We start from the raw sequence: 27,853 nt of genomic DNA, 5'->3' as shown, positions 1-27,853 counted from the left end.
CTTGAGACTCTTCCCCTCCTGGTTGGGACACTCCTAAGGCCCTTAAAAAGAAAATCGGGGCTTTATTTCCTATTCTGCAGGTAGAGGGAATTATCCATTCACCCCTTCCTCAGGCTTGACTACCTCTTTCCTGGAATCCAATTCCAGGAGAGAGTAATGACACTTGACATGGTAGGTAATAGGCCAACACACTTCTTCGAAGAGGGAAGCCTGGGTGGCTCAGCGGTTGAGTGCCTTTCTTTGCTTCAGGGCATGATCCTGGAGTCCTGGGATCAAATCTCACATCGGGCTCCCTGCAGGGAGCCTGCTTCTCCCTCTGCCTGTGTCTCTGCCTCTTTCTCTGTGTGTCTCATGAATGAATAAATAAAATCTTTTTTTTTTTAAAGATTTATTTATTTATTCATTCAGAGAGAGCGAAGAGAGAGGCAGAGACACAGGCAGAGGGAGAAGCAGGCTCCCTGCAGGGAGCCCGATGTGGGACTCAATCCCGGGTCTCCAGGATCACACCCTGGGCTGCAGGCGGTGCTAAACCACTGCGCCACCGGGGCTGCCCGAATAAATAAAATCTTAAAAAAAAAAAAAAAAAAACAACAACAACACTTTTCTGAGAAACACCTATTTATTGAACTCACTTATGCAGAAGTCACTGTTTTTTAGATGCTTTCATGCAGACTGTTTTGTACAGTCTACTTATCTACCCCAAAATTGGCTTTATTATTATCAATTTAGAGATATGAAACCTGAGACTTAGAAGTTAGGTCATATAGCCAAGGTAACACAGCAGGATAGTGGCAGAACCTGGATTTAAGACTTGATCGTTAATAGCTGTACATCCCAGGGTCTACATTCTATGCTTCTCCCTTATTGTTCATGTGGGTCACCTAGGGAACTTGTTACACTGCAGATTTGGATATAGTAGGTCTGATGTGAGGCCCAAGATTCTACATTTCTGACAAGCCCCAAGAAATGCTAATGCTGCTGGCTAGGCAGTTATATTTTAAATAGCAAGGCTTTTGAGTACCTTTACCTATGTCCTTATTAGACTTTACATATGTCCTTATTAGACTTATCAGACTTTGAGCTAAGTAGCTTGAGTGTTATCCTAAATATGGAGAAGGAAAGGGGAACAATACAGTTGACCCTTGAACAACACAGTTTCAACTGCTGGTCCACTTACGTGTGGATTTTTTACTGTACAGTACTGCAAATATATTTTTTCCTTAGGACTTTCTTTTTTTTTTTTTTTTTAATGAAATGAGATCTCTTACCAAAAGACCTTTTTTTTTTTTTTTTTAATTTATTCAGAGGCAGGCAGAGAGGCAGAGACACAGGCAGAGGGAGAAATGTGGGACTTGATCCCGGGTCTCCAGGATCACACCCCAGGCTGCAGGCGGCACTAAACCGCTGCGCCACCAGGGCTGCCCTCCTTAGGACTTTCTTACTAACATTTTCTCTACTTTTTTTGTAAGAATACAGTATGTAACATACAATATATAAGATAGGTATTAATAGACCATTTATGTTCTCAGTAAAGCTTCCAGCCAACAGTAGTTTGTTAGTAGTTAAGTTTTGGGGGGAATCAAGAGTTATAGCCAGAGTTTCAACTGCATGAGGGGTCTGCATCCCTGATTCCCATGTTCCAAGGGTCAACTGCAGTTAGTTGTTTTGTTTTGTCTGTTGTCTAGTAATGGAGCTGGGGCTAAAACCCACATTTCCTTTCCACATTCCTAATCGTGTACTCTGTGTTTTACCTCATTAGGTAAAATTGTTCTAACTTGAATTTTTCCTATTCTAGCCTTTTGAGTGGTTATATCAACGAATTGCTGCCTTTAAAATCCTTCTAATTTCTTTAGTTTTCTTTTAAGCTGCAGAGAGGATGTGAGAAAATGGCCATACTGTTTAATTTTATGTATTTATTATATAACAAGTACAAAGCATTTGCCAGACGTGGTTTTAAGTGCTTTTTAAGTGTTGCCTTAATTCTCACAGCAGTCCTTTAAGTTGGGTACTGTTACTGTTCCCATTTTACAGATAAGGAGACTGACGCACAGAACCATTAAATGACGTGGCTGGAGTCACAGGTAATAAGCAGCAGAGAAGGGCAGTAGAAACAGAATATTAGTATATTCTTTATTCTATAGCTGCATATCCACACTATCCACAAAACAGGACTGCTTTACAAATTGAAGGTCTAAGAAGTGTTACTAATGGAGATCATCAGGGACAGTTGAGATCAACCCTCTAAGTTATTCCTGAAGCTCCTCACCTGAAAGGGCAAGATGCTTAGTACAAAGGTAATGAAGACTTCGCTGATGTTGGAAATGGTGGGGTGACAGTGTAGTTCTAAGTTTCTCTTCCTATGCATTGTTTTATTTATTTATTTTTTAAATTTTTTATTTACTTATGATAGTCACACAGAGAAAGAGAGAGAGAGAGGCAGAGACACAGGCAGAGGGGCAGAGGGAGAAGCAGGCTCCATGCACTGGGAGCCCGACGTGAGACTCGATCCGGGGTCCCCAGGATCATGCCCCGGGCCAAAGGCTGGCGCCAAACCGCTGCGCCACCCAGGGATCCCTATTTATTTTTTAAAATATTTTATTTATTTATTAATGAGAGACACAGACTGAGAAAGAGAGGCAGAGACACAGGCAGAGGGAGAAGCAGGCTCCATGCAGGGAGCCCGACATGGGACTCGATCCCGGGACTCCAGGATCACACCCTGGACCGAAGGCAGGCACTAAACCGCTGAGCCACCCAGGGATCCCCCCTATGCATTGTTTTATTTTTATTTTTTTATTTTATTTATTTATTTATATAGTCACACAGAGAGAGAGAGAGAGAGAGAGGCAGATACATAGGCAGAGGGAGAAGCAGGCTCCATACACTGGGAGCCCGATGTGGGATTCGATCCCAGGTCTCCAGGATCGCGCCCTGGGCCAAAGGCAGACGCTAAACCGCTGCGCCACCCAGGGTTCCCTATTGTTTTATTTTTTTTATTTTTTATTTTTTTTTAATTTTTTATTTATTTATGATAGGCACACAGTGAGAGAGAGAGGCAGAGACATAGGCAGAGGGAGAAGCAGGCTCCATGCATCGGGAGCCTGATGTGGGATTCAATCCTGGGTCTCCAGAATCACGCCCTGGGCCAAAGGCAGGCACTAAACCGCTGCGCCACCCAGGGATCCCTTCCCTATTGTTTTAAAGTAGCATTCATACAGATAGATATGAGAAATGATTGTAATGAAGCAGCAGTAATGACCCATCTGATTCCTTTATTTATTTATTTATTTTTAAAATTTTATTTATGAGAGACACAGGCAGAAGGAGAAGCAGGCTCCATGCAGGGAGCCTGACACGGGACTCCATCCTGACTCCAGGATCAGGGCCTGGGCTGAAGACGGCGCTAAACCACTGAGCCACCCTGGCTGCCCTAGAATCTTTTTTTTAAAAGATTTTAAGTAATTTCTACACCCAACGTGGGGCTCGAACTCACAACCCCAAGATCAGGAGTCTCATGCTCTTCCAACTGAGCCAGCAGGGCACCCCTGCAGTCATAGAAACTTAAAACTGATTTAAAAGTGGAAAAATGGACGCCTGGGTGGCTCAGCGGTTGAGCGCCTGCCTTTGGATGGAGGTGTGATCCCGGAGTGCCGGGATCAAGTCCCGAGTCAGGCTCCCGGCATGGAGCCTGCTTTCTCTCTGCCTATGTCTTTGCCTGTCTCTTTGTCTCTCATAAATAGATAAATAAAATCTTTTTTTAAAAAGTGGAGGGCAGCCCGGGTGGCTCAGCGGTTTAGCGCTGCCTTCAGCCCAGGGTGTGATCCTGGAGTGCCGGGATCCAGTCCCGAATTGGGTTCCCTGTGTGGAGCCTGCTTCTCCCTGTGCCTGTGCCTGTGTCTCTTTCTCTCTGTGTCTCTCATGAATAAATAAATAAAATCTTTGAAAAAAAAATTTTTAAAGTGGAAAAGAGATCATTATGGAGAGATTTTAACACCTCTCAGATGATATGTTCCCCTGTAGCCTTTTTAGAAACCAAACAACCACAACAACCAACCACCCACAATTAAAAGGTCTGTCTGCTGCAGGGCTGATGTAGTCTCTGGGAGGTGGCCCTTCTATATCAGGATCTAGGGACCATGGAGCAAGGAACAGAATTTATTTGCATGTTTTCTTGTTAACTCGGTGGTGACTAATAAGAAAAGGTAAAATCATTTCTTAGATACTAGTTCAGGTTTCCATTTTCCCCATGAAGGGTGAAGAGGATAAAGGCCTGTTTGTGCTGCCTACTTTTTTGCCCAAATGGTTCCCATTGAGCCAGAAGAGATTCTTTAGAAAGTTAATGAAAGGAGTTAACAAGCTGAGGCAGTCCCCCTTTATTTTGGGAACATAGTAGCTTTCCTTGTATTCTCTGAATTTAGCTTTGGATTGAGTCTTTTTATTTTATTTTAAAAATCATTTAATTTTGGGATCCCTGGGTGGCGCAGCGGTTTGGCGCCTGCCTTTGGCCCAGGGCGCGATCCTGGAGACCCGGGATCGAATCCCACGTCGGGCTCCTGGTGCATGGAGCCTGCTTCTCCCTCTGCCTGTGTCTCTGCCTCTCTCTCTCTCTCTCTGTGACTATCATAAATAAATAAATAAAATCTTTAAAAAAAAAATAAAAATAAAAATAAAAATCATTTAATTTTTAAAATATTTATTTTAGAGAGCATGTGTGCATGTGTGCACATGGGAGGGGGTGAGGGGCAGAGGAGAGGAGAAACAGAAAGGCAGTCTCCAGACTCTTGATTTCAGCTTAGGTCAAGATCTCAGGGATCAAGCCCCAGGCTGCTCTGCACTTCTCTGAGAACCTACTTAAGACTCCCTCTCCCTCTCCCCCTCCCCACCTTCTTTAAAAAAAAAAAAAAAACACCTTTTCTGAAGGATCTCTTTCCTTTCCAGTTCTTCCTGGTGCCCCCAAAAAAGAAGGATACTAAATTCTAAAACATCTCCAGCTCTTCTGAATTCTCCCCTTAGGCATGGAAAATTTTTAAAATTTGTAAAGATTTTATTTATTTATTCATGAGAAACCGAGACATAGACAGAGGGAGAAGCAGGCTCCCTACAGGGAGCCCTATGCAGGACTCCATCCCAGGATCCTGGGATTATGACCTGAGCCAAAGGCAGACGCTCAACCACTGAGCCACCCAGGTGCCCCTGTTTTGGAATTTATTTTATTTTATTTATTTTTTTTGTTGTTGTTTTGTTTTGGAATTTATACAGTACTATTGCTTCAAATGATTTTCAGTGCAATCAGCCAGCAGTGCAGTAGTTACAAGAAAAGGTGTATCTGGCCTTTTGACAAAATGAGGAAAGGTTTGGTCTTGTTCCTGGATTAGTTTGTGTGTGTGTGTGTGTGTGTGTGTGTGTGTAATCTTTTTAGTTTGCCAAGTGCTTTCACATCATCGTAATTTAATTATCAGAAGACAGCCCTGTGAAATATGTGGTGGGTATTTAACACCATTTTTTTTTAAGATCTTAATTATTTATTCATGAGAGACACAGAGAGAGAGAGGCAGAGACACAGGCAGAGGGAGAAGCAGGCCCCATATAGGGAGCCTGATGCAGGACTCGATCTCAGGACTCGGTGATCACGCCCTGAGCCAAAGGCAGATGCTCAACCACTGAGCCACCTAGGCATCCTAACACCACTTTTATAGATGAGGAAAATGAAGGTGGCTTTGACTATCATTTTATCTTCAAAATCTTGTGCAGAGAAGTTAATCTTATCAAACTTCATAGCTGATTAGTAGTGTAATTGGTTGTTTTTTTTCAAAGGCAGTGTTGAACTCTTGCACCTCAGCAATCTTCTCATAGAGAGTAGCCTTTCTTTTTGTGGGGAGAAATCTCTAAGTATAGAAAACAGGTGAACTATACTATTTGTCTTTGTAGAATTCCTTTAGGACAGGTGTGTATTTGACAAACTCAGCTTTTGTTTATCTGAAAGGTCTCTATTTCACCCCCTTTGTTAAGACTTTTTCCTCACCTGGATATACGTTAGCTTAATAATTCTTTTCTCTCATTGTTTGGAAAGTAGTTTTCCAGTTTTTTGGTTTCCCAGTGCTGTTATTGAGTAGTCTGTTGTTACATTGTAGGTATTCTGTCTTCCTGAGCTTTTTCCAGGAACTTTGAAGAAGTGTGGTGAAGGCAGCCTCTGCCTGTGGCCTCTCCTAGGCTGGAGAGGTGGAAGTGCTGCCGAAAGACTAGGCACTGCAGAGGTCTTACCAGCAGAGTCAAGTAGTCGCTCAGTCCCCTCATTTGCTTTTCTGAGGCCACTCAGAACTATTGACAGCTGGATTGGGTTGGCCTGGGCACTCTAACAACCACCTCTCTGACCTTTCAGTGCCTAGCAAAGCCTGCCCTGATGAAACCCAGATGACTGGAAAGAGCCTCTCCACAGCAAATGCTATTAAAGCTATGGATGCAGAGTTAAATCTGCTATTGCCTCCAGATTGGGGACTCCTTCAAAGCTATTCAGGGCCTTTTACAGCTCTTTTTATGTCAGACTGTCCTCGGAGGCTAAGTAAGGTGGAGAGAAAGAGGATGAGTCACTATAACTCCTTGTTATACATAGGAGGAAAGAGTAATTGTTGCATAAGGTGCTGTGTTTTCTTTGCAGAATGCATCTTGTCTTGTTCTTGCTGCTCGGCATGCCAGTGCCTCCTCTACGGTAAGGACTGGAAAAGAGTATCACTGAGGCAATCTGACCCTGGGATTATGGGATGGGGAGTAGGGTTTGTTACCACCTAGCTTCTCATCATTATCCTGAGTAACTCAGAGGTGTCTTTTGTTATTGTTGTTATAACTATTAGTTAATATTACTATTATTTTAGGAAGTAATTTATTCAAGAGTGTAGTGAGATGGGAATAGCAAATATTTTTGCCTTATCTTTTAAGTTATAATAAAATATACATAACATAAAGTTTCCCATTTTAACCTTTTTTAAGTGTATAGTTTAGTGGCAGTAAGTACATTCACATTATTGTACAACTATCATCACTATCAATCTCTAGAACTCTTTCATCTTCCCAAATTGAAACTTCGTACCCATAAATTCTCCATTCCCTTCCCTCTCTGCCTAATTCTTTTACCCTCATCTGGGCAGAGTAGTTGACCATATTTCTCTGGCAAATAGAGAAAGCCAAATTCTAAAAAGCAGTCTTAGCATACCTACTTTGTAGGAAAAATCTAATCAACATTTTGACCATCACCTAACCTCTCTATGTCTCTTTTTAGAATTTGAAAGACATATTGGCCGACTTGATACCGAAGGAGCAGGCCAGAATAAAGACCTTCAGGCAGCAACATGGCAAGACAGTGGTGGGCCAAATCACTGTGGACATGGTAAAGATTGTGGGGTCTTGGCTGGAAAAAGTAGCTCTGTAATGTGCTTCAACAAAAATACCATTCTCTTGGGACGCCTGGGTGGCTCAGCGGTTGAGTACCTGCTCCTGGCTCAGGGCGTGATCCCAAGGTCTCAGGATCGAGTCCCACATCAGGCTCCCTGCCTGGAGCCTGCTTCTCTCTCTGCCTCTGTCTCTCCCTCTCTCTCTGTGTCTTTCATGAATAAATAAATAAAATCTTTTTTTTTTTAATAAATAAAATCTTAAAAAAGAAAAATTCTCTTCACTGACTATTCAGAAGCATTCTGTCCCATACATGGAAAAGTTGGAGCTTAAGATGTTCATTAGAAATTAGAATGTTCTAATGTTCTTTGTTTTTGTTCTTTTTTTTTTTTTTTTTTAAGATTGATTTATTTACTTATGAGGGAGAAAAAGGGAGGCAGAGATAGAGGGAGAAACAGACTCCTCATGAGCAGGGAGCCCAATGTGAGACTGTATCCCATGACCCTGGGATCACAACGTGAGCTGAAGGCAGATGCTTAACTGACTGAGCCACCCAGGTGCCCTAGACTGTTTTAATTTTTATTTTTTTAAAAGATTTATTTATTTATTTATTCATGATAGATATATATATAGAGAGAGAGGCAGAGACACAGGAGGAGGGAGAAGCAGGCTCCATGCCGGGAGCCCAATGCGGGACTCGATCCCGGGACTCCAGGATCGCGCCCTGGGCCAAAGGCAGGCGCCAGACTGCTGAGCCACCCAGGGATCCCCAGTATTTTTAAATATATTTAATAGTTGAGCCTAGATTAATTTACCCATGGGAGAGATGAATGAAGTATCTATTCCTCATCCCAACCCCTCAGCTTTTGGGGCCAGGACTCTGTTAGAGTTAATGCTGTGTTGATCATTTATACACCTAGATCAGCTCCAGCAGGTGGTCTAGAACAAGCTTAGGATGGCTTCCCCAGCTCTAAGAGTCTGAGCAGCTCAAATGATAATTCCACAGCAGTGTTTAGTCTTTGGTCTCTATCTCCTTTCCCTGTTGTAGATCGCATTCTGTTGACTTTGGTTGTGGGAATGAAGGAGTAAGAATGGGTAGAATAAAGAATAAAATATAAGAAGAGAAGGAAGCAGAGGCAGACACAATAAATAAAGACAGATTTTTCAACTTAAAATTTTCATTTCCAGTGTTAGCAGGCTTCCCTGCAAAGTTCTGTTCTATGGTAAGTAAACCTCTCAGAAATCTTTCTATGAATGAAGTCTTGCAAATCAGGAAGTACATTTCCTTTCTCAGATGCCATGGAACACTAACAAGCTCTAGCCTGAATTATTCTGACTACTTGTTACATCCTATCCTCTCTTTTTCTTTAGATGTACGGTGGCATGAGAGGCATGAAGGGATTAGTATATGAAACATCAGTTCTTGATCCTGATGAGGTAAGAGACCCTCATGTCAACACTAATCATAGTTTACTGACTGTTGTGCGCACCATAGATTAGACTGATGAGGGTAAAGAAAACAAAGCATTTGTCTTTGTGTATGGAAAATAGGTACGTGTGGGATAACTGAAGAACAAATCTACCTTTTCAATATATTACCTAATAAAACTAAAAGTACTAAATAGAATTAAGTTACGTGAAGATTTAAGCTTTATTTTTTATTTTATTTTTTCCTTTTTTTTAATGTTTATTTATTTATGATAGTCACAGAGAGAGAGAGGCAGAGACACAGGCAGAGGGAGAAGCAGGCTCCATGCACCGGAAGCCCGATGTGGGATTCGATCCCGGGTCTCCAGGATCGCGCCCTGGGCCAAAGGCAGGCGCCAAACCCCTGCGCCACCCAGGGATCCCAAGATTTAAGCTTTAAAAAAAATTTTTTTAAGCTTTAAAAATTCTATTCTAACTTGTTGAAAGGTCTGATAAGAATGAGACTAGTCAATTATGTGACTTCCAGGCTAGTAAATTTAAAATTTGTACCTCCTATCTCTTTTCCCTCAAGGGCATCCGTTTCCGAGGCTACAGTATCCCTGAGTGCCAGAAACTGCTGCCTAAGGCTAAAGGCGGTGAAGAACCCCTGCCAGAGGGCTTATTTTGGTTGCTGGTAACTGGACAAATCCCAACAGAAGAACAGGTAAAGCAGAAGGATATTAGCCCTTCTCTTTCTCCTTCTTTGCCTTTCTCTAATCTCAGGCACTTAATCCTGATTTGGCTCTGGGTGGTAGTTTGTAGGGATGTATAGTAAGGGGAAGGAATCAGAGCAGAGTTCTGCAGTATAAGTGGACTGAGTTGAATTCTCTTGGATTTTCTTTATTTAGATGTCACTGTCTTTTTTATTTCTCTTTTTCCCTTGCCTAGTGTTATGAGCAATGTCTGCCTTTCTACAGGTGTCTTGGCTCTCAAAAGAGTGGGCAAAGAGGGCAGCTCTACCTTCCCATGTGGTCACCATGCTGGACAACTTTCCTACCAATCTACACCCTATGTCTCAGCTCAGTGCAGCCATTACAGCCCTCAACAGTGAAAGTAACTTTGCCCGAGCATATGCAGAGGGTATCAACCGAACCAAGTACTGGGAGGTAAGAAATTTTGGTGTAATGTGTGATGGGGATTTAAAGGACTTTAGTGTGAAGGAAGAAAAAGGAATGTAGAATCTTTAAGAAGATTACTACTCTCGGTTATGACAGAAGCTCATTTAACAAATTTTTATTTTAGGCTTGCTTTTTTTTTCAGTCCTTGGGATTATATAGATAAATGGAACATGCTTTCTATCACCAAGGTTATTGGTTTGATTAGGGTGAGATACATGTAAAAAAAAAATACAGTTCAGTAAATCTTGCTGCAATAGGGTATATTACACAGGGCTGTTGGAACATTGAAAAAGATGTGACTTAACTACAGGATCCCTGAGGAAGATTTCACAGAGTAGTCTGCTCTAGCCCCAAATGTCCCTTTTTCTCGTTCTTGTCCTCAAATGAGGAAGATCTTGGAATGTTAGGTGAATGACAGCTAAGGCAGTTCTCAGTCTAGCTAGGAGGACTAATGCCAATCTGCCAATGTTCTGTACTGTTTCATAGCAGAAGGGTGGTTACTACCCTGGGATTAGGATCCAGAAACAAATGAGCTTTGATTTCTGAAAATGAGATGTGACTCTACTAGTTTGAACTGGTTGGAGTATGAGAAGACTGCCTTGTCCCAGCGGATAGTACATAACTCCTTCCATCCTCTTTCCAGTACCCTACATGGTATTCACAAACACTGGGTAAAGTACAAGTTATCTGGCTAGGTTTATAGCAAGACATCCATCTCATTTTCTTTTCTTATTTGGAAACAGGTAAAATAGGAACAGAATGGTCCCTTTTTGTGAAGCAGATACACTAGATAGATGATTTGACCAGGAGAAAGCCCCCAAAGAGTTTACTTGATGCATGGCACAGAATAACATGCACAGTCCACTGATCTGATGCAATCCTTTTGGGGTTTTGGCAAATCCTGCTTCATTTGGTTGGTCAATACTTACTCAATGCCAACTGTGTATTGAATTGTGTTTGCTATTGGGGGAAAGTGGAAGGGAGTTTGAAATTAGGTTGGCACTGTGAAAGAAGGCATAGGAATTATGGAAAATATACACATTCACAAGTACTTAAAGCATTCATAAAGCCCTGTATCAGCAGGTTCAGAAGGTTGTATAATCTGAATATATTGTTTTCCATTTTTTCTATTTATTTGTTTGTTTTTAAGATTTTATTTATTTATTCATGAGAGACACACAGAGAGAGAGGCAGAGACACAGACAGAGGGAGAAGCAGGCTCCACGCAGGGAGCCTGATGCGGGACTTGATCCCAGGACTCCAGGATCACACCCTGAGCCGAAGGCTGACGCTCAACCACTGAGCCACCCAAGTGTCCCTCCATTTTCTTTTTTTTTTTTTTTCCATTTTCTTTTTTAAATGTTACTCAGGTAATTGTTATTTGTGTGGGTCACCATAGCAGAAAAGGTTAAATTGAGACCAGCAGTTCTCCTATTTTAAGACTTGTCTCTTCCGGACGCCTGGGTGGCTCAGCAATTGACTGTTTGCCTTTGGCTCAGGGTGTGATCCCAGCGTCCTGAGATTGAGTCCCACATTGTGCTCTCTACGTGGAGCCTACTTCTCCCTCTGACTGTGTCTCTGCCTCTCTCTCTCTCTCTCTCTCTCTCTCTGTCTCATGAATAAATAAATAAATAAAATCTTTAAAAAACAAAACAAAACCCTTGTCTTTTAGAAATTGACCACTCGGATCTGCCTGTTACTACTTACAGTGCTATTGTCTTGACTGTCACGACAGGAGGAGAAAATAGCTTTTTCATGCTTTATAATAGACCTATAAGATATTTCCCAGGGATCCAAGCATGCTTCATTGTTTCATACTGTCCTTTATTGAATCATTAAAATGAATCTTGTTTCAGTGTAATCATTGATTGACTGTTCTGCCATTATCTCTTCGTGAGATGTCATCTGAGTGCAGTTGTCTTGAAGTAAACATGTTATGTTCCAGGACTTTGCCAATCTTTTGGAGAGTATTTAAAAGTGGTACTGATGTATTTGTCAGCCTTAGAGGATGTGTGTCTGATAAGTTCACACTGCACCAATATTAGCACCAGTAACTGCTTTAGTTTAGTAGAGCTTCGTGCTCTTTTGCTGTTACATCTTGTGTCTCTTTCAAAGGTCAGACACAATATTTCTTTTTTTTTTTTTTTTTTTTAAAGATTTTATTTGTTTATTCATGAGAGACATAGAGAGAGGCAGAGACACAGGCAGAGGGAGAAGCAGGCTCCATGTGGGGAGCCTGACGTGGACTCGTTCCTGGGTCTCCAGGATCATGCCCTGGGCTGAAGGCGGCACTAAACCGCTGAGTCACCCGAGTTGCCCCTCTCTGTGTCTTCTTTTTTTTTTTTTTTTCTCTGTGTCTTCTTAATAATGATTGAAAGCGAACTACCTGGCCACGACTCACGATGATGATTATGGTCAGCTTTACAATCCTTATAATCCGGGATCCCTGGGTGGCGCAGCGGTTTGGCGCCTGCCTTTGGCCCAGGGCGCGATCCTGGAGACCCGGGATCGAATCCCACGTCGGGCTCCCGGTGCATGGAGCCTGCTTCTCCCTCTGCCTGTGTGTCTCTGCCTCTCTCTCTCTCTCTCTCTCTCTCTCTCTCTCTCACTATCATAAATAAATAAAAATTAAAAAAAAAAACCTTTACAATCCTTATAATCCTTATTCCAGATAGTTGTGATGTTGGCCTGTCTTAATTGCCTTTTTTTTTCTCCCGCAAGGCTGTATCAATGAAGAGTGTTTTGGTACAAATAGCTAAATAGCATCTCAGTCTTAACTTATTAAAAAAAGAAATAGGGGGATGCCTGAGTGGCTCGGTGGTGGAGCATCTGCCATTGGCTCAGGTCTTTTTTTTTTTTTTTTTTTTAAGATTTTATTTTTTTTTAATTTTTATTTATTTATGATAGTCACAGAGAGAGAGAGAGAGAGGCAGAGACATAGGCAGAGGGAGAAGCAGGCTCCATGCACCAGGAGCCCGACGTGGGATTCGATCCCGGGTCTCCAGGATTGCGCCCTGGGCCAAAGGCAGGCGCCAAACCGCTGCGCCACCCAGGGATCCCTGGCTCAGGTCTTGATCCCGGCCTGGGATTGAGTTCCTCCCTGCGGGGAGCCTACTTCTCCCTCTGCCTGTTTCGCTGTCTCTCTCTCCGCGTCTCTCATGAATAAATAAATAAAATCTTAAAAAGAAAAAAAAGAGATAACAAGAGTTTTCTGTCAGTTTTGATTTTGATCTCTTCTTGACTATACAGCATTGACCACTACAAAAACAGCTTAAGGATCCCATGTTGTCATACTTGGTCTGATACATGTTGGTTTATAAACTTCATTCTCAGTAGTAGAAATGAACACAATCTCCTTTATGTGGTTTCTTTTTGATGTGGCCAATCATTACTTTCCAAATAGTTTTGCAAGTTAGTATATACTCCACAGATAACAATTTGTCTAGCCCAGGATCCTGTTCTTCTTGGCATTATGCTAATTAATCCAAGTCTCTTAGGACTACATATACTTGATGCGGGCTTCTGGAAGTAACCTACTTCCTTGGAGGATATAAATCTGTAAGGAGGTGTGTGTGGTTAGAGTATGATTATCACAAAAGTAATCTCCTGGGATCCCTGGGTGGCGCAGCGGTTTAGCGCCTGCCTTTGGCCCAGGGCGCGATCCTGGAGACTCGGGATCGAATCCCACATCAGGCTCCCCGTGCATGGAGCCTGCTTCTCCCTCTGCCTATGTCTCTGCCTCTCTCTCTCTCTCTCTCTCTCTGTGACTATCATAAATTTTAAAAAATAAAAAAATGTTAAAAAAAAAGTAATCTGAGAACTTGCAAGTGTTAGCTGAATATTTCTTGCTTCGAGTAGCTTTTTAATTTTTATATTCTTATTGAATCCAGTGACATTGACAAAATTCACAAAATATTTGATACTTGCATAACTTGTGACTTCATAGGGATTAACTCATTTTGGCTAGTTATTAATAGGTTTTGTTCTTTGAACAGAACTACTGAAACCTCCTGACTTCTTGCAGGAGCATTTAGCTATTTAACTTGTGTATTGGGATCCCTGGGGTGGCTCAGAGGTTTAGCACCTGCCTTGCGCCCAGGACGTGATCCTGGAGTCCCGGGGTCAAGTCCCACATCGGGCTCCTTGCATGGGGTCTGCGTCTCCCTCTGCCTATGTCTCTGCCTCTCTCTCTTTCTGTGTGTCTCTCATGAATAAATAAATGAAATTAAAAAAAATAACTTGTGTATTAGCACTACATAATAATATCAACCAGCAAGTGTTTATTCCATGCTTTCTATGTACCTGGAACTATGGATGAAAGCAGATTTATTTATTTATTCATTCATTCATTCATTCATGAGAAATAGAGAGAGGCAGGGACATAGGCAGAGGGAGAAGCGCCTGATGTGGGACCTGATCCCAGGACCCCAGGATCACACCCTGAATCCAAGGCAGGCACTAAACCACCAAGCCACCCTGGCGTCCCAAAAGCAGATTTTTTTAAAGTTATTTCAAAAAAGAAAACAATGCCAAAACTCTATCTTGTCCCTGAGGAACTTAAAATCCCTTTGAGAAGATAAAATTGAGACCGAAGAGTTGAGCAAGCTAATATCCCCAAAAGAGACAGCTAAATTATATTTTCCTCTTTTTTTAAGATTTTATTTTTAAGTAATCTCTTACACCCAACATGGGGCTTGAATTTACAACCCTAAGATCAAGAGTTATGCCCTATCAACTTACTTCTCTTTTTTTGTTTGTTTTTTAGATTTTATTTATTTATTCATGAGAGGCACACAGAGAGAGAGAGGCAGAGACACAGGCAGAGGGAGAAGCAGGCTCCATGCAGGGAGCCCGACGTGGGACTCGATCCCGGGTCTCCAGGATCAGACCCTGGGCTGAAGGTGGCGCTAAACCGCTGAGCCACCCGGGCTGCCCCTTCTTTTTCTGTTTCTATTAGTAAATAAACAGCACTATTTATTAGGTAGTCTTTTTTTTTTTCTTTAAGGTTTATTTTTATTTATTTTTGTAAAGATACGCTTTTTATTTTTAAAGATTTTATTTCTTTATTCATGAGAGACCCACACAGAGAGAGAAAGAGAGGCAGAGACACAAGGCAGAGGGAGTAGCAGGCTCCATGCAGGGAGCCCGACACAGGACTGGATCCCGGGTCTCCAGGATCACGCCCTGGGCTGAAGGCAGCACTAAACCGCTGAGCCACCGGGGCTGCCCTTTTTTAAGGTTTAAATTCCAGTTAACATACAGTATAATACTAGTTTCAGGTTACAATATAGTGGTTCAATACTTGCATACATCACTGGGTGGTCATTTGGGTAGTCTTGCTAAAAAAAAAAAAAAAAAAATTGAATCTGAAACTACTCAAGCCTTTAGATCTCTCAGTTTGTAGAAAATACAGTAGACAGAGGAATAGGAACAGGTTAAGTGACATCACAGGTATATAACCAGCAAAATCTAAACTGGGAAATTCTCCAGAACGAGTGATCCGATTTTACACAAATAAATTGCAAAGTAGTTCCAAAAAAAAAAAAAAACACAAGAGGGAACCCAACATTGATCAAAAGAGACTTAAGGCAGCCCAAAGTGTCTCTCATAAATAAATAAATAAATAAATAAATAAATAAATAAATAAATAAATAAATAAAATCTTTTAAAAAAATAAAGTAAAATTAAAAAAAAAAGTTTAAAGATGTGAGATGATTGTAGTGTGGGCTATTTTCAGTAGATATTTAGTAATATTGAGGATTTGTTCATTTTTTTCCCTATAGGCTAATGGCTTTATGATTTTTTTCACAGCCTTTATCTTTAGAGTTATATGCTTATATATTTACATGTTGGAATATATGATATTTGGAATTCGCTCAAAATAATTTGGGAGGGGGAAGGCGAAAGTAAGGGTATAGATGAAACAAGATTGTCCATGAGTTAAAAATTGTTTAAGCTACATGATGCATATTAGCTGAGTGGGTAACTTGGGTAACTTTGGGCAAGTTACTTGACCTGACCAAGCTTCCAAACTTTTTCATTTATAAAATGAGGGATAGGGATTCCTGGGTGGCGCAGCGGTTTAGCACCTGTCTTTGGCCCAGGGCGCGATCCTGGAGACCTGGGATCGAATCCCACATCGGGCTCCCGGTGCATGGAGCCTGCTTCTCCCTCTGCCTATGTCTCTGCCCCTCTCTCTCTCTCTGTGTGACTATCATAAATAAATAAAAATTTTAAAAAAATAAAAAAAATAAAATGAGGGATATATTACCTTACAGGGCTATTGTGAGAAAAGAAAAAAATGCAAATAACATATCACAGTTCCTGTTATATAATAGTGCTTACAAAACAGAAGTCTTTGTTATTAACTAACAGTTGAGTGCCACTGTTTGACCCTTGGTATATATGGTGAATTTTCTTTAAAAGATGAAACATAGGGCAGCCCCGGTGGTGCAGCGGTTTCGCACCGCCTGCAGCCCGGGGTTTGATCCTGGGGACCCTGGATTGAGTCCCACATCAGGCTCCCTGCATGGAGCTTGCTTCTCCCTCTGCCTGTGCCTCTGTCTCTCTCTGTGTCTCTATGAATAAATAAATAATCATCAAAAAAAGAAAAGAAAGCTGAAACATAGACTTGATTCTTAAAACCTAGTGTCTTAGCGCATTAAGTCATGTAGTGGGAAGGATCATGATTAAACATAAAAGTGGGCGTGCTGAGTGGCTCAGTTAGTTAAGTGTCCAACTCTTGATTTTGGCTTAGGTCATGATCTCTCAGAGTCATGGGATCGAGCCCCACATGGTCAGGCTCCATGCTCAGTAGGGAGTCTTTTGGAGATTCTCTGTTTCTCCCTCAACCCTCTCAAAAATAAATAAACCTTTCTTTTTTTTTTTAATCTGACTTTGGCATTTAACTGAATGCTCTGAACTTGTTTCCTCACCTGTAAAATGGAGGTTACTATGTCACAAGATATACATGAGATATTATGTGTGAATCATTTAGTGCAGAGCCTGGGTCATAAAAATTGTTCAGTTAAATAGTTATTGTTACCCTCCATATATAATCACTGAGCATGAAACCATTAACCAAATAGCCCAATCCATGGAGTACAAAGAGCATCTTGCTTAATTCTTTTTTATTGATAATCCTTTTGTTTCCCCCCCTCTATTTTCCTCAACAGTTGATTTATGAAGATTGTATGGATCTGATCGCAAAGCTACCTTGTGTTGCAGCAAAGATTTACCGGAATCTCTACCGAGAGGGCAGCAGTATTGGGGCCATTGACTCTAAGCTGGACTGGTCCCACAATTTTACCAACATGTTAGGCTATACTGATGCTCAGTTCACTGAGCTCATGCGCTTGTACCTCACCATCCACAGGTAAGCTAGACCTAGCAACCATAGCTACCAGGGATTGATAGAATTTTTTTTTTTTTTTTAAGATTTTATTTATTTATGAGAGAGGCAGAAACACAGGCAGAGGGAGAAGCAGGCTCCATGCAAGGAGCCCAACATGGGACTCAATCCCGGGCCTCCAGGATCACGCCCTGGGCCGAAGGCGGTGCTAAACCGCTGAGCCGCCCAGGCTGCCCTGGATTGATAGAAATTTTTAAGAAAAGCCCCTTCAGGAATCCCTGGGTGGCGCAGTGGTTTAGCGCCTGCCTTTGGCCCAGGGCGCGATCCTGGAGACCTGGGATCGGATCCCACGTCGGGCTTCCGGTGCATGGAGCCTGCTTCTCCCTCTGCCTGTGTCTCTGCCTCTCTCTCTCTCTCTCTGTGTGTGTGACTATCATAAATAAATAAAAATTAAAAATTAAAAAAAAAAAAGAAAGAAAAGCTCCTTCACATTCTCATCTTCTGGGAACAGGTGGTAGGCAGCAGGGAGGTGGAAACATGGCATAAGGGATCACACAAGGCAAGAAAGGAGTCTAGTAAAGGAAATCCAGAGGTGTAGGGAGATTACCATAACCACTTTTAAGAACAAAGTAATGCTTCTAAGCAGCTGGGGGAAAGTTGTCACAGTAGATGGTCTTTCAGCTTTCTAGGAGCTCCCTCTTCTGGCCATTGCTATTAAAGCTGGAGTGAGAGTCCAGAAACTTGTCACACAGGCGTCATCAACCAATGACCTCTCCAGCCCTGTGGATTAGTGAATAAAGGCTGGTAATGAGTTTGGGACATCTCTTACAAAAGCTTCTGTATCATTGGCTGCTATAGGCTGGTATGAGCCCATAACTAGGCTAGCATGTGATGAGAGAAGAGCAAGGTCTGTATTTCTATAGTCTGCCCCTTTTTCCTCCTCTTTCTCTTGGCCTTGATTCTCCTTTCTTACTTCCTCGCAGTGACCATGAGGGAGGCAATGTAAGTGCCCATACCAGCCACCTGGTGGGCAGTGCCCTTTCAGACCCCTACCTGTCCTTTGCGGCAGCCATGAACGGGCTAGCAGGGCCCCTGCATGGTTTGGCAAATCAGGTAAGACTTCCTTTTCCTTTTCTGCTCCATGCTTGTCTTCTGATCTTGGCATTCTCTCTTGGCATATGTGTTGACACTGTCTTATTCCCCAAACCTAACCCATAGGAAGTACTTGTTTGGCTCACACAACTACAGAAAGAAGTTGGCAAAGATGTGTCAGATGAGAAGTTACGAGACTACATATGGAACACACTGAACTCAGGACGGGTAAGCAGAGATGCTTAGCAACTAGGAAAGAAACCAAGACCCAAGTTGCATGATTTGGAAGAATTAAGGAGAATAGAATGAAAGAGGTCACTAAGTTAGAGAAGACCCCCCTCCCCCATATTTGTCTATCCTAAAGAATTTAGAAAAGACAAGAACATCTACTTGAGAATACAACTGGCTTTTTTACCCTTTCTTCGCAGGTTGTCCCAGGCTATGGCCATGCAGTACTAAGGAAGACTGACCCACGATATACCTGTCAGCGAGAGTTTGCTCTGAAACACCTGCCTCATGACTCCATGTTTAAGCTGGTTGCTCAGCTGTACAAGATTGTGCCCAATGTCCTGTTAGAGCAGGGCAAGGCCAAGAACCCTTGGCCCAATGTAGATGCTCACAGTGGCGTGCTGCTCCAGGTGAGCCTTCCTGTCCCTGCTTTCCCTTTAATTTGTGCCAACCCCTAATGTTCTCTGCCATGCAGAAAGTCAACCTCGTAGTCAGAGCAAAGACTCATACCTTCTTCCTTACCCCTTTGATAAAGTTGCCTATGGCGGAGGGCAGGTGCAGGCAGGAGGAAAAGGGTGCTCTCTTTTCAGAATCCCAATTATTGTATTATTCCTAGTTTCATTTCTATTTAAGGCTGACTTGGTTAAGGTTTGTGTCACCCTGAATTTGTGCGTGCCATTACCTCAGGGCCTTTAACAGAACTTTTCTCTCTTTTATCTTATAGTACTACGGCATGACAGAGATGAATTACTACACAGTCCTGTTTGGGGTATCACGAGCACTGGGTGTACTGGCACAGCTCATCTGGAGCCGAGCCCTCGGCTTCCCACTAGAGAGACCCAAGTCCATGAGCACAGATGGTCTGATGAAGTTTGTGGACTCTAAGTCAGGGTAAAACTGAAGACTGGGGGAGACTAACTACCAGAAAGTGAGGGAGCTTTAAAAAAAAAAAAGTATAATTTTGATTTGTTTCAGGGGGCTTTTTAAGACTTAAGATTAAATTGTATCTGAGGCACTGATAATACGTTGGAGGTTAAAATATAAATTAAGACTTTAAGAGATAAAAAGTAACTCCTTCCTCCCCAACCAGTTCCTTTCTCTTGCCTGGTGAGTTGCCCATCAACTGTAGGGTGACCAGGACTAATGCATGTGGTATGGGTTAGGTTTGGGCCCCCCACCATCTCTAGAGTGAGAATCTGGCTCTCCTTTCCATGGGTTAAAGCTGGTTGCAGAGAATCTGCAGTCACTTCAGAGCTTTCGGTTCTGTTCTCTCCAGCCCTCCGTAGGCCAGCAAATCAGGACTCCGCCTTTTTTGTTTCCATAGGAATCATGTTGGATTATCAGCTCTATCAAGCCCCATCACCCTCTCCCATGCACACAGACACTTCCTAGCAAGACCTGTTGGTTAGTTGGACATCTTTGGCATTTTTTTTTATGCTATCAAGTGACCATAAAGGCCATTAACATTTTGTGACTGGCACCCAGTGTTGTTGGTTTTTTTTTTTAATTATCCCATGAAAATTAAGATCTGAAGTGTTCCATTCCCCACTACTTTGTTCCCTCCTTCCAGATTTTCTGTACCTGCTGCACTTCAAGCTGAGGGTACTCTGGACCTACCCTTCTTGGTCCTTACTAGAGACCTCTTTCAGCAGGTTATATATGCCACTATCTAAGTAAGTAGTAGTCCTTCCCAGTCATTTGGCTTTATGAGTGCTTAACATGATCTAAGTTTTCACTTCTGCGGAACACAAGCCACTACCCTCTGACCTTTTTTCTCCCCTTTATTTTAATATGCTATAGGCCACTGAATAAGGACTTGGGAATGTCCAGAATGGTATCTTCAGAGTCTGGTTCCAGGGATATAGGTACTACTTTCTGAGCAGGGAAATTATTTAAGATTGGACGTGGTTTCCTTTGACTATCAGGTTCTGGGGCTAAGAACATTAAAAATAGTAGGCCTCCCTTCTCTTTTCCTGCTACAAGGAAATATCCCTTTATTTATCAAGGTCCTTATCCAGTCCCTTCCCCAAGAGCTTACAGTACAGTGCTTATTTCTTAGAAGCCCCATTTGCACAGGTTTTCAGTGACTCAGAATGCTCTACTGCCTTTTCTTTAAGAAAGGATTGAAATACACTCCTACTGTGCCCCCTTCCTCCCTTGCAAACTCCTGCCTGTGTTTGTGTGGATCCCTAATCCCTAGAGCCACGCTGAGATGGACACATTGTCTGTAAACCCCTGGGTAACTGTCAAGTCATGATCCAGACTTCAGGTTGTTCTGTATAAAATGCAAAATAAATGTTTTTATTAACAATGCTTGAGCCTGCTATTAAATAAGGCCTGGAAGAATTTCTGTTATGAAATAAGGAATATGGCTAGCAAGATCCTGGACTAAGTGGGTTCTAAGTTGTCTTGTGCGCACCTTTATCTTTAGTTGGGTCTGACATTCATTTACACGAGTAAGACAGGATCCTTGTGAAATTTCCAAAGGAGAGTTCTGTCTCCTGTCTCCCCTCAAGGTTAGAAGTCCTTATCGTTCAGCGCCCCCATCCTGCTTAATTTTGTCATAAGATAGCACACTCAAGGACCTTAGCTGAGACCTCACACCTGCTTCTGTGGCTAATCCAAGGAAGCTGGTCCAGCCCACTGGGTGAAAGGAACAAACCATACCAAGGGCAAACAGAGGAGGACCGCTAGCTCTGGACCTGAGCCACTAGAGGGCTCTGGTGCTGTGTGGAATGCGTGTTCCTTGCAGTCTCTTAAAGGTCTTCAGAATAAGAGGTGGTCCTGAGGCCATGGGCTATATGGTAGATCTGAGGCCAGATTATTCTGTCCTGAGACTCCTGCTGCAACTGACCTTCTGAAAAAGTCTATAAATAGGCAAGGGAGTGGGTACTAGGTCCTGGCTTGTAGAATGTGCTACTATAGTTAGCAGGGACACTATGTCCAAGAGGCCTTCTTGCATCTTTACTCCCCTAAGGAAGCCATGACTTTCTTCTGCTCTGCTATATCCACATTGTTCCCCCGAAGAAACAGTATAAAAATGCCAAATTCACTGTCACAATTAATTTATTGAAATTTTATAAAAACTCAGCCAAGTGGAAGAAAAAGGTACAACCCAAGAGTACAATTCTCTTCAGTGCTTTTATTCTCCTTGCCCCTGTGGCACTGATGTTGACAGCCCCTTGCTCTCCACTAAGCAGGCAGCATGGAAATATTCTTAAAGTGAGTTCATATAGATTTCAAGCTGGGGCCAGATCTAGCATTTTCTGAGACATCTCAGGCAGGCAGGTTATTGACTACCCAATACCTCTCTGTCAGAGGAAAAAGTTCAGTTTATTCAATCTCTGGAAAAGTTGCAATGTTCCCCTGGTCAGACACTAAGGCATCTTGACAGGATCCAAAGACAACCAACAGTCGTGATTATAATTCCCCGTGAGAAGGCTGCAGACATCAGACATATGAGGCTCTCAAGATGAGCCTGACCATTTCCTAGGCACGTCTTCTTTCCATAACCTCCTGCTTTTCTGCCCCAGCATTTCCAGCCAGCTTATAACCCAATTTCTGGGGAATTGAGAGGGAGAATATCATTATGAACACAGACTCTTCTGTTACATTGGAGCAGAAGTCAAATGAAATAAATAAGAGAATTGGGTTGGGAGGGAGAGGAGAGGCCAGGGAACAATCCTTCCTCAAGTCTGGTGCACCTCATGGAACATCAGTTCACGGGGGATGGCTGTTTCTGGACCAAACTTGGTGGCTGCCCGACGTTCGAAGGCAGCGACGTTCTGTTTGACAACCTCATCGAAAAACATGGTGGCCAGCTGGGAGTGCAGTAGAGAACGAAATTCAAAGGAAATCTGGGAATGGGTAAGAGAAACTATTCAAGACCTTGGTGGATAGTCCTTTCTTCCCTTACCCACTCCAGTTCCTTAGATCCCCTCAAAAGCCCTTACTTAGGACTGAGCACAGAGTAAAGTTTGATGTAAGCTCAGACTTCTGGAAAGTGTCATTGACTTAGGCAATACCAAGTCCTAGCTATACTTAATAACTGTCACAGTACCTCTGCCCAGCCTTCACAATCCAGTTGTTGCTCTATGCTCCACAGCCTCCTGACTCACCGAAAAGTCCACAGTGCAAGTTCGAGGATAGGCAGGAATACCAGGGCTGAATCGCCAAATGGTCTCTAAGTGGTTGAAGAGCTTGCCATCAGTGCAAACAGCCTAGAAGAGGGCAGTTAGTCAAATAATATTACAATGGAATGAAACCTTTAATAAGTACTTTAAGAAACCTATAATGAGTGCAAGAGTGTATAAGAAAGAACTGAAAAATGTCTTCCTTTCCTTCTAATGTTTTATTAGGGAAGTATTGATAAAATCAGTACAAGGAAGGCCAAAATAACCCTTCAGTGTAAAAAAATGCTAAAAAATACAAAAACTTCGCTGATTAATCCCTCCCAGTGCCTCACCTTGACCATGTGAGGTTTGACCATGGAAACAGCAGACGTATAACGTTCCACTATAGGTGGAAAGCCAACCTCTAACTGGGCCTTCAGGTGACCTTTGCGGCTAGATACCACCAAGGACTTCTTACACCAAGGCACAAACTCACGATACTCCTGGACATTGGACACCACTTCGAACATCTCCTGCATTGAGTACCTAGGGGAAGGAGTCACAGAGAGGTTATGTTTTGCAGTTCACAGAATGCTTTTGCATTTTTTATCTATTTTTTTATGATTTTATTTATTCATGAGACACAGGCAGAGGGAGAAGCAGGCTCCATGCAGGGAGCCCGATGTGGGACTCGATCCGGGGTCTCCAGGATCATGCCCTGGGTTGAAGGAGGCAATAAACAGTTGAGCCACTTGGGCTGCCCAGCATTTATTATCTATTTTGATCCTAAGCAGGACCATCTAGGGGGAACAGAGGCTACCAATTTCATTGGTGATCACAAGAACTCAGATCCTAGCTCTACAACTTTCTAACAATGTAGCCCTAGGTAAAATTACCTGTGCCTCCGTTTTTCTCATCTATAAATCAGACTTAGTACTTGATTCATAGGTTTGTTGACAGGATCAAAAGAAAAACTACGTAAAACACTTAAGTAGCCTAACTACTTGCCGTAGCAAGTGCTCAGTTAGTATTTTTATTTTGCCCACGAATACGTGTAAAAGGTCAGCAGAGGGACAATACCCTGTCGTCTTATACTGTCCAAATATAATGTTTCGTTTAATTGACGGGTAGGGCAACGAGGAAGGGGAAAATTAAGGTTGGAAGGCTAGCAGGGAAGGATAAAGGATCAGTAATAATAGCTAGGGAGAGGGATGGCCGGGGAGGAAGCTAGCCCACCACTGCCACCTTGCATCCTAGCCTGGAGTTAGTCATTTGGAGACGAAGGGAAGGGGTAAGGATGCTGGAGGGGGGAGGATGCTCACCCCATGATCCTACGCTCGGAGTAAGCCTTTCGCTTGTTGGTGAAGGGGGCTGCAAAGCCCATGAAGGAACGAGAGGGAGGTAAGCCAACCTCAGCCACCAAGACCCGGGCAGCGCGGGGCAAGAAAAGGCTGCAGGGCGTCAGAAATCTAAGGACAAGAGGAAAGGAGAGAGGAAGTCATGACTTTGTGTCCCTCAGGCATTCCTGGGGGAGCGGGGCGCATCCCAGGCAGGGCGTCCAGACAAGCTTTCCCCAGCACCTGCTGCGGCCTGCCGGGCGCCGCGGCGCGGCAGTCACGAGTGCGAAAGGTCGAGGGCGGCCGAGGACAGTGCTGCGGGGGGCGGGCAAAAGTGGGGTGCATCCTCTGAGCGGGGGCCGCGTCGCGGCTAAGAGCTAGGACTCGGGGGCCGCGGCCTCAGGGCCCGCCAGCGGCAAGCAGCGGTTGGGCGCCCCCCGGGGCTGGAAGGCGAGCGCCCCGGGAGACCCCGGGGAGGCCGCGCCCCGCCCCCGCCCCCGCCGCCCCGGGCGACCCCTCGCCGCCCGCGCGGGCGCTCGCGCCTCCCCCTCACCTCATTGGCCGCGGCGGCGGGGGCGGGGCCGGGCGGAGCGCGAAGCCGCAGCAGCGCTGGGCCGCCGCGCGCGTCCCTCCGGGGAGCCGGCGCGCGCCCGCCGAGGCCATGCGCCCCGAGGCCATGCGCCCCTCGCCCGGTCGGCGGCGGCGCCCGCGGGCCCCCTCGCTGCGGAGGAGCGGCGGCCGGCGGCGGGCTCGGCGCGAGGCGGCGGCGCCCCGGGCCGCGGCTGCTGTCGCCCTGCTCCCGCCTGGGCGGGCGGGGAGCCTGGAACTGAGGCCGCGCCCGCTGCGCTCGCTGCTCCCGCCGCGCCCGCAGCTCCCGGCGCCCCCACGTCACGCCGTCGCCATGGCGCGGGCCGGGGGCCGGGGGCGGGGGGCCGGCGCGGCCTCTCGGGAGATGTAGTCTCACGCGTCGGGCGGGAAAGGGCGCGGGGGAGTGAGAAGCCGCGGGGGCCCGAGGGCCCAGCCGCCTGGCAGAGGCCGAAGGGGAGGCACCGAGGCGGCTCCGCGGGCGGCGGCGGGTCCGCACGCGCCCCGGTTCGCAGCTGCCCGCGCCGCTGCCTCCGGGCTGGCACCCGGCGCTGTGCTGCACGCACGGAGGAAAGGAGTCTTACGCCCTCTGGGCTAAGGCCTTGCATAGTTTTCTCTTTTAGTATTTATAGGAAGAAGTCGGGGAAGGCGGAGGGAAAACCAGACTTGATTTTAGAGAAAACCGCCTTCGCCTGGGAGTGTGCGCTTGCCCAAGGGGGAGACTCCCGGGCGGGAACCCGGGCCGACCAGTGTCACTAGGCTGCTCGCCGTCGCGATCCAAGGAGGGCGAAATGCCCTTGATAAAAATGGGAAGAATAAAAGGGAAATAAAAAGAGATTGGATCTAGGTGGGTGCAGAAATCACTGAAGTTCTCCCATAGTGGAGAAGAGGAAGGGCATTTGGAGAATGGTGGTGGCCAAGGGCACCTGCTGGCGCAATGGCTGAGCGCCTTTGGCCCAGGTCTTGACCCCACGGTCCTGGGATCGAGTCCTTCATCCGGCTCCCCTGACGGAGCCTGCTTCTCTCTGCCTGTGTCTCTGCCTCGCTCTGTGTGTCTCTCACGAATAAATAAAAGAAAAATGGTAATGCCTGGGCGCCTGGGTGGCTCTGTAAGTTAGGCATCTACCTTTGGCTGAGGTCATGATCCCAGGGTCCTGGGATTGAGTCCCAAGTTCCGGCCCCTTGCTCAGTGGGGAGTCAGCTCCTCTGTCTCCCACTTCCCCTGCTTGTCCTCTATCTACCTCCCTGTCAAAGTCTTAAAAAAATAATAAAAAAAGAATGATGGTGCCTGCTGTTGCATTTAGAGATGTTTATGCTATTATATTGCAAGTCCTTCTGCTTTTGCTCTAAATCTTTGATCATACTTCCACATTCAGGAGACTCTTATCTGAGTAATGTGTGGAAGGGGGAAGGAAGACAAAGTAACTAAAGACTGTGTTGCCTCTGGGGTCTAATTGGTGTGGAAGAGAAACATCTTCCCTAGAAATGGGGACCTGGAACCATAAATCCCCCACCTCCCCACTCCTCCTTGAGATTGGCATTAATTTTGGGACTTCCATTGGATATGGACTGATTTAACTTTTTTTAAGATTTTATTTTTTAAAGTAATCTCTACACCCAACGTGGGGCTCAAACTCACAACCCTGAGATCCTCCACCAACTGAGCCAGTCAGAAGCCCTTGGATTGATTCACATTTTGAGCCCATTTTATTTGGATTTCAAAGAGCTTACATTTAACATTTTTAAGGAAGGCATTTTAATCCTTATTTTATATTTACTTATACATGAGGCCCCAAATTGGAGAATGATCTTACCTCTTTTTCTTTCTTCTTTTTTCCCCAGCACCCCTACCCCTACCACCAGGATACAGTATCTCCTTCCAGTTCCAAGATGGTAATCTGGAGCCACTCTCAGATGGGCATGTGACCTTGAGGGACAGACTTACTCTTTCCAACCCTGCTTTCTGGTCCTGACCCACTCCCTCTAAGGGCTTACACATGTGAGACAGCTGCTTAGAGTGAGGAGAAACGAACAGGCTGGATAAAAGACAGAAATTAACCGGGATACATGACTGAACTGTGACCTCATTAACACTATGCCTTAACCGAGTTAACTGCTACAGAATCCCCAAGGTACAATAGGCCTGCCAAGTCAATTTGCTTGTTGTCCCCCTACTAATTAGATTAGCTAATTACTGCCATTTAAACTTTTCCTAGTTCATTTCTTGTACTTGAACAACCAATTTCCTGCCATTTCCCTGTCATTCTACATCAGTAACTTCAAGTACTAACTCAAAACATACCTTCTCTAGGAGGACCCTCTTTTGACTGAACCCATCCCTGAACATTACCCCAAACACATAATGCCATGTCAAATGGCATGTACCCTGTATTCTCTAGTTGCTTCATATGTATGCATATGTTCTTCTAAGTTCCACAAAAACAGACACTATTACTTCTAAGTTTCTACTTCCAAACCAGTTAGCATATAGTGCTGTACTATGCATTCCATAATGGTTGAGTCCTCAATCAGCATTTGCTAAAACTGAGGCTTAAAAATAGGGAAGTGTCTGCCTAGAGTTACCCAAATGTGAAGTCAGCAGTTGAATCACAGGTCTGTCTTCACAGAAGGCCTTTGCTACCACTTCTGGCCTAAATATCCCCCACCCACCCCTCTCAGCCCCTTGCATCTCACCAAACCTTGGAAGTATCTGTGTTACCTACATCATATCCCTTTTTTTCCCTACTGGGAAATCCTCTTTCTGTGCTCTGAATAATATTAAAAATAACTCTTTAGCCCTTCCTCCTCCTTCCAGCTGCCCAGAGAACCCAGCTGGCAACCTCCCTTGCTCACCTCCACTCCCACGCCAGAACCAGGCACGTGACCCCAGCTCAACCCCTGACTCCAATTCCTCAGGTTACCAAGAGCTATTTCAGGCAATAGAGGCCATGTAGTCCCCTCCTCCCCATCCTCTGGGCCATAACCTAGCTCAGCCCTTCCTGGAAGGCCCAACAGTCAACGTGTACCAACACCCATATCCATCTGATTCCCAGCTACCTTCAGTTTCTACTTCTTCAGCCTCATCTTTCTCCTCTTTGTCAAATGTTAAGTGCCTGCTCCTGCCCTGTTACAGCTACAAATAATAATGTATATCCTTGCCTTTAGAGAGCTCAAAATCCT

At 44.3% G+C, this 27,853-nt stretch overlaps 2 protein-coding genes and 1 non-coding gene across 5 annotated transcripts in view; 1 reads left to right on the top strand and 2 right to left on the bottom strand.

Annotated features, from left to right (window-relative positions):
• LOC112678018 (protein canopy homolog 2) overlaps positions 1–20,952 on the top strand; it is a 36,941-nt gene extending 15,989 nt beyond the window's left edge. For 2 of the 3 annotated variants that reach the window (XM_049115665.1, XM_025476993.3), the window contains 10 exons: positions 6,656–6,706; positions 7,274–7,381; positions 8,755–8,820; positions 9,383–9,514; positions 9,768–9,956; positions 17,144–17,343; positions 18,303–18,432; positions 18,538–18,639; positions 18,840–19,049; positions 19,364–20,952. In XM_049115665.1, the coding sequence (XP_048971622.1) occupies positions 6,656–6,706; positions 7,274–7,381; positions 8,755–8,820; positions 9,383–9,514; positions 9,768–9,956; positions 17,144–17,343; positions 18,303–18,432; positions 18,538–18,639; positions 18,840–19,049; positions 19,364–19,534 (1,359 nt within the window). In that variant the 3' untranslated portion in view covers positions 19,535–20,952. Of the gene's footprint in view, positions 1–2,036; positions 2,082–6,655; positions 6,707–7,273; positions 7,382–8,754; positions 8,821–9,382; positions 9,515–9,767; positions 9,957–17,143; positions 17,344–18,302; positions 18,433–18,537; positions 18,640–18,839; positions 19,050–19,363 lie in introns of those variants that run through there. The other variant, XM_025476994.2, reaches the window with a different exon arrangement.
• TRNAR-CCU (transfer RNA arginine (anticodon CCU)) lies at positions 3,469–3,541 on the bottom strand. The gene has a single exon. It is a non-coding gene; the product is annotated as a tRNA-Arg (tRNA).
• A 735-nt stretch (positions 20,953–21,687) lies between the features above and the next one.
• COQ10A (coenzyme Q10A) lies at positions 21,688–24,781 on the bottom strand. Its single transcript, XM_025476995.3, has 5 exons — positions 24,642–24,781; positions 24,074–24,220; positions 23,105–23,297; positions 22,758–22,859; positions 21,688–22,496 (listed from the first exon to the last, which is right to left on the bottom strand). Exons 1-5 carry the CDS (start codon positions 24,764–24,766, stop codon positions 22,329–22,331), a joined length of 735 nt encoding a protein of 244 aa, XP_025332780.3. The 5' UTR covers positions 24,767–24,781; the 3' UTR covers positions 21,688–22,328.
• Between the last annotated feature and the right edge of the window lie 3,072 nt (positions 24,782–27,853).

Source organism: Canis lupus, chromosome 10, assembly GCF_003254725.2.
Source record: "Canis lupus dingo isolate Sandy chromosome 10, ASM325472v2, whole genome shotgun sequence".
NCBI lineage: Eukaryota > Metazoa > Chordata > Mammalia > Carnivora > Canidae > Canis > Canis lupus.
Note: the sequence above shows the minus strand (reverse complement) of the source record. Positions and strands in the feature narration are given on the sequence as shown.

What these genes read in the sequence shown, in the direction of transcription:
- COQ10A (XM_025476995.3), bottom strand. Translation starts at nt 24,766, where the DNA reads ATGGCCTCGGGGCGCATGGCCTCGGCGGGCGCGCGCCGGCTCCCCGGA. An exon ending in TCCGAGCGTAGGATCATGGG is followed by an intron (nt 23,298 to 24,073) that starts GTGAGCATCCTC and finishes TCCTTCCCCTAG; the next exon opens with GTACTCAATGCAGGAGATGT. An exon ending in CTTGCACTGTGGACTTTTCG is followed by an intron (nt 22,497 to 22,757) that starts GTGAGTCAGGAG and finishes ACCCATTCCCAG; the next exon opens with ATTTCCTTTGAATTTCGTTC.